The 12,534-nt window shown below is 40.1% G+C and overlaps 1 protein-coding gene across 1 annotated transcript; it reads right to left on the reverse strand.

Annotated features, from left to right (window-relative positions):
• Positions 1–596: 596 nt before the first annotated feature.
• Positions 597–10,702, reverse strand: LOC108701176 (cytochrome P450 2C20). Its single transcript, XM_018235461.2, has 9 exons — positions 10,467–10,702; positions 9,675–9,837; positions 7,961–8,110; positions 6,501–6,661; positions 6,126–6,302; positions 4,418–4,559; positions 4,124–4,311; positions 2,283–2,424; positions 597–1,012 (listed from the first exon to the last, which is right to left on the reverse strand). The coding sequence occupies exons 1-9, from the start codon at positions 10,626–10,628 to the stop codon at positions 834–836; spliced, it is 1,464 nt and encodes a 487-aa protein (XP_018090950.1). The 5' UTR covers positions 10,629–10,702; the 3' UTR covers positions 597–833.
• Between the last annotated feature and the right edge of the window lie 1,832 nt (positions 10,703–12,534).

Consider the following 12,534-nt stretch of genomic DNA (forward strand, 5'->3'; position numbering starts at 1 on the left):
GAAGTTTTCTCACTAATACTTTGGCAATATAGATAGTCACCTATGTTAAGTGCAATTAAGAAAATAAATCCACTATTCAGAAAGCTCTGCATTACGGCAAGGTCAGTCTTCCATGGATTTTTGATATGTATTTTCTTTTTTTTCTGTGATAATAAAACTGATTTTGAGTAGACTAAGGGGCCTATTTATCATGCTGTGTAAAAAGTGGAGTGAAGCTTTACTGGTGATATTGCCCAGAGCAACCAATCAGCAATCATATTTAAACAGTTATCAAGCAAAAATCAGATTGGTTGCTCCACAGAATAATTAATGAGACATTTTTTTTCAACTCAAATCCTTTTGCTCCTGAAATTGAATATGGCTCTATAAATGGAAACAGTCGGACAGGACTTGTTTATAGCATAGTCCCTCAATAATATCTCCCTACCTCTTCCAGTTTAACCAATTCCAACTTGGCCAGCCTTTCCTCCCCCTTTAACATTTAATCTCATCCACCACCCAGATCTCTGGAGTGCCAAGATCCAATGTGATAATATGTATTATTGCTTTGCTGAACAGTCGGTGAATTGTGCATGTTACTGGACACAAACAAAGAGCAGTTTACAAATATACATAGTCATTTATTTTATAAACATGTACAGTTCAATGCACAGGAAAGCATTCAGTAAAAAATCACCAAGCAAGTACAAAAAGACAGCAGACATGCACATAATTTGTTTATTAACTCTCATCCAGGACAGATTCATACATTAAGAACCTTTGGTGTGGTTTATACCTTTCAACTTTCCAAAAATTAAACCTGCATTAGTAAAAAGACCTGTCCCATGTCCTTCTCACAGGCGCCATTCAGCACATATGTTGAAAGGTATGGGTGCACGTGTCCCTCCTCCAGCCAATTTAATAGGTCCACCTTCCCCAGGAGGAGACTTCAGATTGAACTTTTGCAAGATGCTTACAAAGAATATAAATATTTCAGTCTTTGCCAGCGCTTCCCCTATGCAAGAGCGTTTGCCTGTAAGTGAAGAAAGCAATAGCTGATGAGGCAGATGCAGGTCTTCATATTAAATAGAGCTCCATTAACAATATGACTCAGAGAGTCTGCTGTATCAAGAAACAACTCAACATTCTTTACTGACTCTTTAAATGGGAACTATCGTGAAAATGAAAATTTAACAGAAGCTTCAGCATACTGAAATAAGAAACTTTATTAATACAACCAATGAAATATACTGTACCGTTTCTGAAATAATCAAGTTTATCTTCACTATTCTTCTCTCAGCATCTGTTTCTCTTCATTCTGTCTTCATGCAGGAGTTGGGTGACAGATAATCATTGACAGTTAGATCCATTATATCTTATAGGGGGACTCCTTTTGCCTAGAAGATGTATTAGAGCTCTCTGTATTAAAACCACCAGAAACCCGGTCTCTCTACATGCAGAATTTGTGCAATAGGCAGTTATTTTGTTTGTACTGGACTCAGTTATATGATTGAGCTCTAATTCATCTGCTAGGAAAGAAAGTCCCCCCTAAACGATATATTGAATTATTCATCCAGTGTCGGACTGGCCCGGCGGGACACCGGGAAAATACCCGGTGGGCCCCGACCCTAGTGGGCCCCCGCCGGGCCAGACCCACTCTCCCAAACAGTTTTTCTAAAAAAAACAATTTCGGCGCATCACAGCGCTATTTGCGCATGCGCGCCTAGCCTCGTTTGCGCATGTGTGCTTAGTGATTTTTGCGCATGCGCGATGCGCCGCCTGAGCGAGTATGGTGATCGGCGATTCGGCTCAAAGTAGGTAGCGGGGGGCAGAGGGGGGCCCTGGACAGTGGTCCCGGTGGGCCCCTGTATTCATCTAACATCCAACTGCTGCATGAAGACAGACTGAAGACAAACAGATGCTGAGAGAGAGAAATAGTGAACATAAACTTGATTATTTCAGAAACGATGCAGAATATTTAATTGATTGTATTTAGAAAGTTTCTTATTTAAGTACCGGTATATTACATTTTCATTTTCATGATAGCTCCCTGTTAATAATAAAACAAAGGCTAAAGTTTTGTTCACTCCTTTACATACTGAAGACCTTTGAGTCCCATAGTGGAGTACTGGAACACCCCGGGTTAACACTTCTCCTTTACTGAAACTGGTAATAACATACCTAATAATATTAACCATTCACAACAAGTAGGTTACCCAGTATATAATCATACTGGTGAGTTCAGTAAAGAGAATTTGAATGTGCACATGTTTTTCTAATTTGTAATAGCCTTTCCTCCTTACCTGCTCCAAATGGTAAATGTGCCTCATTCTTCACAAACTTGCGATCTTCATCCAGAAAGCGATCAGGGTTGAACTTCTCAGGATTATCCCAGTATTTCTTGTCATTCATTGCTGAATAGAGGAATGTAATGATCTGAGTGCCCTTAGATGAGAAAGGTTGATATTAGTATTAATGGTCAGGTCAGGTACATTTCATTTATTTGGGCTAATGGCAAACGGCTTGAAGAAAATGTGCTGCCTTCGGCACCTTGTATGTGGGTGCACTGACAGGCACAAGATTTTTCAGTGGAATTGATAAAGTATGCATTTTCACACTAACATACATTGTGTATGTGGTAACAGGCCACTTCCGTGCCTGCCAGTGTACACATATACAAGGGGGCAAATTCACTAACAATCGTAGTTTCGCCAGGCGCAACTTCGTTGCGCTTCACGCACTTCGCCACACTTCGCCAGGCGTAGTTTCGCCAGCGCTTCGCAAATTCACTAAAATCCGAAGTTGCGCACAGGGGTAGCGTAAGGTTGCGAAGTTGCGCTAGCATTGATTCGCTAAGTAAAGCGAAGTTACGCTAGCGAAGGCTAATTTGCATAGGGCGCCAAATTCAAATTTCAATGGAGGAATACATATCAGCACTACAAATGCCTAGAAAACCTTTAATTCATCAAATAAAATTTTTATTTTGCCCTACACATGTGCCCACTGTCTAGGTAAGTTGCCATGAGTCAGGAAATGTAGGGGGGAAGGAGGGGAGCCCCAAAAACATTTTCGATCTTTTTCAGCCTATCACCCATAATGTAGAAAACACGCCAGCGTTTTTTGGGACTTAGAAAAAATGTTGACTTTTTTTTTAAACAATCCCTATCTACTCTATTGTGCTTCGCCAGGTCTGAGGTGGCGAAGGAAGTCTAGCGTAAAAGGTAGCGTTCAGTACACTGCGCGCGTTAGTGAATTTGCGTAGTTACGTCGCTAGCGAAACTTCGCCAGGCGTAAGGGTGCGAAGTAACACTAGCGAAACTACGCCAGCGTTCGTTAGTGAATTTGCGCAGTAACGAAAATGACAAACGCTAGCGAAGTAACGCTAGCAAAGTAATGCTAGCGAAGTAACGCTAGCGAAGTAACGCTAGCGAAGTAACGATAGCGTTCGGCGCTTCGGCGCTTAGTGAATTTGCCCCAAGGCGAGGAAGGCATTTTATCGGATTTTTTCTGCTGGTGTATATATGACCCGTATGTCGTTAACCTTATACAAGCTAAAACCTCCCCAGACAGAGCTGGCAGGAATTAAAATAGGCCCTGGCATTTCAGGTACACAGAGGCCCAATCAGCCAATCAGCCCATACAGAGGCCCACCCAGCCCACAAAATACTGACTTTCTATGGCACCTTATAGCAGCCCCTCTGGCATTTGCCAGAACCCACAGTTTGCCTTTTGGGCCTGGCTGGCAGCTTATTGGCCTTCCTGATGACCTGCACGTCCAATATGTAGCTGAAAAATCAGCCAGCTAACTGTCAATCAGGTTAGAAGACCACACTGGGCTTTATAATCATTTTGCCACTAGGCCAATATCCCCCAAAACAATTCCTTCAATTTTTAATTCCATGTCATTAGATCTGGTTGGCAATCACTTAGGTTTAGGTTAAATTCGTATTGTTGGAGATCAGTGAATTTGATGTAGGTTTTTTGCTTCCTGTGGCAGTGAGACCACCCCCTGGGTTAAGAGAAAATAACTGCACTTCTTTACACAAATTTTTAGCACAAATTTTTATACTAGGGTATAGAGGGCCCTGGGCTGCCGCACCCATCCCCTGTTTCTCTAGTTGGGCAACCTTTTATCATGGCTTACCTTGGGTATTGTGTAGCCTTTGAACTTAATGTCATACAGAGCTTCATGTGGGAGGCCATTAGGGATAACACTGGCATATCGGTGCACCTCATGGATTACTGCGTCAGTGTAAGGCAGATTCACACGATCCTCAAGGGAGGGGCATTTGTCAGATCCCAGAACATTGTCAATCTCATCCTGGACTTTTTCTGAAATTTACACAAAGTCATACTAGCATATTAGCCCAAAAATAAAGCTTAAGGACCATATTTGTGTTTATTGATGCTCATCGAAAGCCATTCTGAATTCCCTTACTTTGGATTTCTGGGTAGGCCAACATGAACCTGAGTGCCCAGCGGATTGTAGAGGAAGTTGTTTCCGTCCCGGCGACAAACAGATTAAATGTTGTGCAGGTCAGGCTTTCCATGGTAAAATGTGAATCTGGGTTACCCTCTTCCTAAAGAAAATTCATTGTTGATAAACGTTCCGTTATGCATTAGAGATCTAAAAATGTGTAGCCACCTATACCCTTCATATGACTGGCTGGCTATAGCAAGCAATGGCAGTCGGCATCAGTAAGGACCAGCAAAGAATTGTTCCATTTCCAAAGCACTGGCAATACCCCATCTAGAATATGTGATGCAGTTTTGGTCTCCAGTGTTTAAAAGGGATATCAATGAAATTAAGTAAATATAGAGAGGCGCAATTACGCTGATGAAAAGTATGGAAGGTCTCAATTACGAGGTAAGGCAGGCCAAGTTTGGATTGGGTACACTGGAGAACATGGGGGATAAATCACTATAGTTAAATATATGCAGGCAGTAGTGAAAGTGCAGAGAAGCGCTGAACATGATTTATGAGTTGATTATTTTTAAAAACTCAGGCGATTTATCAGTGAATATCATTGTATTAGATTTAGTAAGGTTAAACAGATTTATAAGAGTTATTTATAATAACGGCTGAGAGATTTATGAATAAGTACTTTACAGCAACAATAGACACATTTATGAATGAGTGTGTTATAGCAGCACTAGACACATTTAAAACTACACAGTAGCACCAGACACATTTATGAATTACTACTTTAAAAGAACACCAGATAGGTTTATGAATGAGTATTCTATGGTAGCACCAGATAGATTTATGAATGAGTACTTCACATTGAATGATTTATGAATGAGTACTATTCAACATCAGCACCAGGCAGATTTATGGATGAGTAGTTTATAGTGATGCTAGAAAGGTCTATAAAGGTGTGTCTGTAAGAGCACTGAATTTATGAATTAGCAAATTTTAGTAACTTTAGACATATTTCTTAATGGTACTTTATAATATTGCTATAAGTAATAATGTACCCTCTACTCACTGAGGGGTTATGTGACCATATAAAGGCATAAAAATATAAAGACTGCAGGCTGAGTTATACAGGGAACTCTGAGTATCACTCATGTATTATAAGGCATAATGTACCCCCTACTGTAAATTGTAAGGATATTAGAACTCACTGAGGGGTTATGTGACCATATAAAGGCATAAGGCTGCAGGCTGAATTATACAGGGAACTCTGAGTATCACTGATGTATTATAAGGGATAATGTACCCCCTACTGTAAATTATAAGGATATTAAAAGTCACTGAGGGGTTCTGTGACCATATAAAGGCACAAGGCTGCAGGCTGAGTTATAAAGGAAACCATAAATATCACTCATATATTATAAGGACTAATGTACCCCCTACTGTAAATTATAAGGATATTAGAAGTTTTGTAACCATATAAAGGCACAAGGCTGCAGGCTGATTTATACAGGGAACTCTGAGTAACACTGTATTATAAGGGATAATGTATCCCCTACTGTAAATTATAAAGATATTAGAATTCAGCAAGGAATTCTGTGGGTTTATAAACTTGGGTGATAACAAAAATGTTTCTTTTTCAGTATTGAGTAATATAGACTGTTTAGCTTACAGTAACTTATTCTGACACATATAGTAACTGTTGCATAATAATCAGATTGAACCTTACCTCATCCATTTTGTTCAAGAAACTATCCACAAAGTCCCGGGGGCAGTTAGGGTCGCGGCTGAGAGTGTGATTGTCTATTAGCCCTCTAAGGAACGTCTGTAGCATGGAAGCATTCTGAAAAATCTTGTTGTGCTCTCCAGGAAGATATTTCAGGATGCCAGGGTATGTGTTGTACATCTGCAGAAATACATATTCCCCATCAGAAAATCCACAAATTTAAAAAAAACACTTTTAAAGGGGACCTAAAGACAAAAAGAAGTAATGAACTTTATTAACTCACTCAGAATTCTCATCTGAATACTTTTAAAATGTAATTTATGAAATCTCTACCAATGTCTGTATTTTTGCTTGAGAGAAATTTGTATCGCAACTTACCTGGAACCCACGTTTACCCAAGAAACTAATGTTCTCAGTAACCATCCCGAGTAAGGTCTGAAAGGTCTCATCTTCTGTATCAAACCGGTCACCAAACACAATAGAGCAGATGACGTTAGAGACAGCTGCTGTTATCCGAGGTCCTGGATTAAAAGGTTTCCCTGGCAAAAAAACAGATATTAGACTAGAACACTGTCAAAGATACCCTAGCAACTATGCATTGATTTGAATAAGAGACTGGAATACGAACAGGAGGGGGCCTGAATAGAAAGATGAGTAATAAAAAGTAGCAATAACAATACATTTGTAGCTTTACAAAGCATTTGTTTTTTAGATGGGGTCAGTGACCCCCCATTTGAAAGCTTTAAAGAGTTGGAAGAAGAAGGCAAATAATTCAAAAACTATAAAAAAGAAAAAAATTAAGGCCAGTTTAAAAGTTGAATATAATTAGCCATTCTATAACATACTAAAATGTGAACCACCCAATAGGATGGTTTTCAATATGGGTTTCTATAGCTTAGTTATCGTCAAGTCCAAGGTACAATCTTATTAGAAAGAAAAAGCAAACCAGTCTGAAATGAAGAATTGTTTGTTAAAATAGGAATCTATGGGAAACTGGTCTATTTCAGGGCTTTCTGGATAATGGGTTTTTCGCAGATCCTTAACATCACGGTATAACAAAGCATCTCTGTTGGCATTAGAATAAAATCTCATTCTAGATCATACGGCCGGGAGAGAAAAAGGGTCAGATGTTCATTAATAATTAATGTGATCCACCAGTAATCACATGCAGGGATTTGTGAATAGGCATAATTTATAGAATAATGCAAATTGAACTATTTTTGTCTGCCATTCTAAATTATGACCCATTTTCCAAAGGGCAAAGCATGCATTCCATTATAGGTATCTGAGGCAAAGTCAGATAAATCTAACAGCATATCAGTCATTATAACTATGCTGTACATAATTTTACTCGCTATGTTTCATCAGGAATAATTAAAGAGATCTTATTAATTAAAGCCACCTAGCACAGTTACATACTACGGCAGAGCTTTCAAGGGTTCCAAGCAACAAATAGTTGTCTAGAACCCTACAAAGCAGTGGTTTTAAATAATGAAACTATTGTGAAACTCTATGTATCTCTTGTGTGGGAATGGTTGCTCTATATGAAGTCCATAGTGATATGGTGTTAAACAAAGAAGCAATTACTGGGGGATAGTGTAAGTCAATATAGTGTATGGGAATATATGTAGGGAATATAACTTGGGTATATTGGAAGGCAAGACTATGTCAATGGGAGGGATGTAACAGAGTATATAGTAAAGCAAAAAGGGGTCAGTACAGATTTATTAACAGGTGGAGGGCTGCAGGTTGTATAACAATGGGGCAGTATGTTGGGTAAATTGGACTTTGCCAGCAATAGTGATGGTGACCCTGTAATCCCATGCATGGAGCAGTACCTTTCTTTTCCTGAAAGAATTCAAGCAGATATTTGCTCTCCTCAGTTACCCGTTCCTCAATGCTGCGCTTGCCCATGCCAAAGCTACGCAGAGTAGTCAAGGAAAATTTCCTTTGCTGTTGCCAGTGGGCTCCATTTGAGAAGACCAGCCCTGAAAATATTTAATTTCATCATTTTCAACTATATACAAACAAATACATGCCAGACTTGAAATACAGAATGATGTTCATGCCTGTAACTCTTCTCCCTGTTTCCATTTCACCCTGTCAGAGGTTTCAAATTTGCTCACCTTCCAAACACGTTTTTGGTTCAGCTTGTATCAGATAGTAAACCAGAAATCTATTTCTATTTTTTGTCTTTGACCATTTTTCTAATATTGAAGTTTAATGTTTAATTTTCACCTTTTCATTCCTCCCAGGAGCAGCTAATAGAGGGGAGTCACTGACTATATTTTCTAATTGATACATTAGTTAATGCATTTCTTATTTTTGAGCAGAAACACAGAATCCCTGAGTTTCATTAAAGGCAGTTGTTTAAAGGGCACCTATTGGGCAAAAATATTTTCCACAACCAAAGGTGCAGGCTAAAATATTGCCCCCCACCAGCCAGGCCCAGACTGGCAATCTGTGGGTTCTGGCAGATGCAAGAGGGGCTGCTATAAGGTCCCATAGAAAGTCAGTATTTAGTGGGCTGGTGGGGGCTGTTTGGGCCTCTATGTGGGTTGATTGGGCCTCTGTGTACCTGAAATACCAGGGCCTATTTTAATTCTCAGTCCGGACCTGCCACCAGCACTATGACACAGGGAGGAAGCTCCCGGTGCAAGTGGTCATGTTGTGCAGAGCGCATGAACACAATGAGCGTCACACGCATGCACATAATGAGCAAACATTCACTTATGTGTGTGCCCCAACCTTCCCGGTGTGGGTGTCCTAGCGCTGGCGGGGGGCAATTAAAAAAAAAACAAAGTTACTGTTCCCCGCACCTTTGGTTAGGGAAAATATTCAACAGGTGCCCTTTAACTGATACAACAGTTGCTAACATTCCAAAGATGGACTACTACTAATGTAGTCAATTGTAATGGTTCAGAGGCTGCACCTGGATCGAGTTTAAACTGAAATCTTTGAAAAATATTCAAAAATAAAAAATAGAAAGCAAATGAAAAAAACTTTATTTCTGGTGCATCGGATACAAGCTGAACCAAAAAAGTGTTTGGAAGGTAAACAACCCCTTTAAAGAACAATTACAGACTTATTGTAGTCAGATTGTAGGCAGAGCAAAACAATTTATATGCTTTTAAACCATCTCTCTGTTTTCTGGCACATCCGTTTTGGCAACAGCCTCCTCATTATTCTAGGGCAGGGGTCCTCAACTTTTCTTACCCGTGATCCACATTAAAATGTAAAAATAGTTAGGGAGCAACACAAGCAAAAGTCCCCAGGGATTCCAAATAAGGGCTGTGATTGACTATTGGTAGCCCTATGTGGACTGGCAGACTACAGGAGTCTCTGTGTGGCAGTACACCTGTTTTTTTATGAAGCCAGGAATTCAAAAATACGGATCTGCTTTGAAACCACGGACAGCAATATCCAAGGGGTCGGTAAGCAACATGTTTCTTTTGAGCCACTGGTTGGTGACATCCTCCTAGAAGATGTCACCAAATGAGAAACTGCAAGCAATAATAACAATTTTATTATTTAATGTGACTGGAAACCTACCTTTCCGATTAGCAATCCTTTCAAAGACTGGCACAATGGCCCTTCCACTAAAATCTTCAGCTTGGCCAATAAGGGCTTCTTTGAGTGTGTCATATCCATACAGTACAACCACTGGTTTCCAGCCAAAATGGATTGTGTACACAGGTCCATATTTCTCCCCTAACTGATAGAAACACAACACATATATATACATATTTATTTTAATACTTTAAAAAAAAAAATCCCCTTACCTGCTGACAGACACTTTTAGGTAAACCTGGCAGTGGATTGATTGCAAACTATACTGCGTATGCACCAGTTGCTGAGGCAGGGTTGTTGGCAGTCAGAGGTCCAATGCCACTCAAGCTATCTATCATCTATCTATATATCTATCTGTAACTATTTCTCTATCCTGTTGTGCATCTTTGTATATACCCCACTTTTCAATTGAAAAGTTTGAACTTGACTGATGTTCGTCTTTTTGCAGCCTCGTCTACAGTGTCTAGGTATACCTAGAATTAAAATGGGTTGGTATAGTAACTTCCTAAAATATACAAGCACCCTACAACCCTTGAGAGCCAGAGTAGGGCTTCACATTTATTCACAAATCCCTCCCCACCTTCCTGTTTACATATTCACATAAACAGTGCACAACCAGAGCAGCACCCAGATCACTATAACACGGCAATGCCTTTCCTACAGTGTATCCCACTTAACTACAGGTACTAGTCACTAGAGTGCATGCAAAGCAAATTATTATATAAAGCATGTTTAGGCAAATGCTGATTTCAAATGACTGCAGGATCCACTTACCTGTGCTAAAGTCTCATAAGGAGCCAGTCTGTTTATTTGATGGATATTGCCAATGATTGGCCATGGAGTGGGCCCCGGGGGCAGGTTGTTTTTTTTTCTCCATGTAGAAAAGACGATTAAGATGAGAGCTGAAAGAACCCCTGTTAGGATAAAAGAAAGCATGGTGTTTCCTTATGCAACTCCCAAGCACAGTCTCCTCTCTGCTAGTTATACACATGGAGCAAAGTCCCTCCTTCTCTTTATGTAAACTGCAGCCAAATAGTCAGGGAGTGGCCGTGTGGGACGGCTAACTAAATAGACACTGACATCAAAATGCTTGTATTTGTCTTGAAAAATGGAGAGTCATATTAAAGGTGAAATTCACCTCCAAAAATTTACTTTTAGGATGTTACAGGGGAAAAGCAACCTATGCAACTTTGTATATATAGAGAGAAAGAGCATTTTTCCATTATTTAGGAGTCTCTAGAGTGAAAATTAAAATGCCATCTGCTTGGCCAATAAAAACAACTCTTATTTTAAAATTGCTTTTCTACTGGAGACCTTCCAATACCAGTTAGACAAAGAAACCTGAAATGCTTGAGGAGTGGCATATATCTCAGGGTTAGGGTTATGTAGGCTATCACATTATGCCCATATGCTGGCATCAGCTTTCTTGTTTGCCTGCAACTGGAACCACTGTGTCAGCCCGGGTGCAAATACACGCTGTGGATTTTGGCGCCAAAACACATTTGAAACACTTGCCATCAACATTGGCCCATGTTGCACCAAATTGTGGCCACCATTTTATCTCAGGGACCCAAGCCTACCAGTTTAACATCACAGTTTAAAATCAGTACTAACAAAAAGGAGCCCCTAAACAGTTGTATTGCTGAAAAAGAATTTACAACTCTTCACAGCAGAATTTTTTCAAGCAATACTGATTCTTCACATTGTGATGGCCTGTTGGAACAGGACTGACGTCCACTTTCAGCTTTCATCCTTTTTTTTGAGAGATGGTGCTTTGACAGTATAACTCATGATAATGGACTTACCCTACATTAGAGCTTGGGGGTCTACAACATAAAAGTGAGAAAAATATTAAAGAGAAACAGTATAAATTGTGATAAAATCAAAGAAAACAGTTGATAAACACCATATTACTAGAGGTGGGATATAAAGTCCTGTTCTGGCAGTAATTAACCATTTCTAGGTGTGCCTCTTCACTGATGGCAGTTGCTTCAGGGAATGCCCCACTACCAGGACACACACACAGTTCACACGTTTAGTACTACATGTAAACCTGAGAAGGGATCCATATGAAGCTCTTTTGTGTGCAGTCCTGGAGCAGACTTTGGAAAAACACAGAAATGCTAATAAGCTGTATATTTCTAGCAGCATCCCAGATGATGACAAGGTCCTGAAGGTCTACATCTATAATTTTTTAAGAAGATTTGGCAACCTTGGGTAGACTACAAATATAATAATTCACTGCCTACACACAGATTGTCCATCTGAAGAAGGGAGACAGAGCATGCCCATTTCCCACCTTAAGGTGGCCATAGACACACAGATATTATCATACGAATCAAAGTTTCATACGATATTCGGTGCGTTTATGGTGGAAGATAAGCTGACCGATATCGGCAAAAGATAACAGTCGTGTGTGTATCGGCCAAGTCCAAAAGGTGCCTGAATATCGGTCAGGGTTTACTGCTGAATCATCAGATACAGGTAGAAGTCTTTTATTTCTACCCCTGTATATCTGACAATTCAGCTCTAAATGTGTATAATGAAAATAAATGATCTTTTGTTTACAGGAAAGATTGTAATTATTACGTCTACACGAGCCAATAAAAGCTGCCGACAGACCGAGTTGACAGCTTGTTGGCCGGTGTATGGGGACCTCTGACTGGCTTCCCCCATCGTTATATGGCTGAAAGTCGGCCAGATGTCGATCGGGCAGGGCTAAAAATCCAGTCGGATCGAGGACTGCATCTGTTCGTTGATGCTGTCCCACAATCCGACCGTCCGTATTTGTTTCATTATGATCTGATCGTTGGGCCCTAGTGCCTCAGTGCAGGCATATCAG

This window comes from Xenopus laevis, chromosome 9_10L (assembly GCF_017654675.1).
Source record: "Xenopus laevis strain J_2021 chromosome 9_10L, Xenopus_laevis_v10.1, whole genome shotgun sequence".
Classification (NCBI taxonomy): domain Eukaryota; kingdom Metazoa; phylum Chordata; class Amphibia; order Anura; family Pipidae; genus Xenopus; species Xenopus laevis.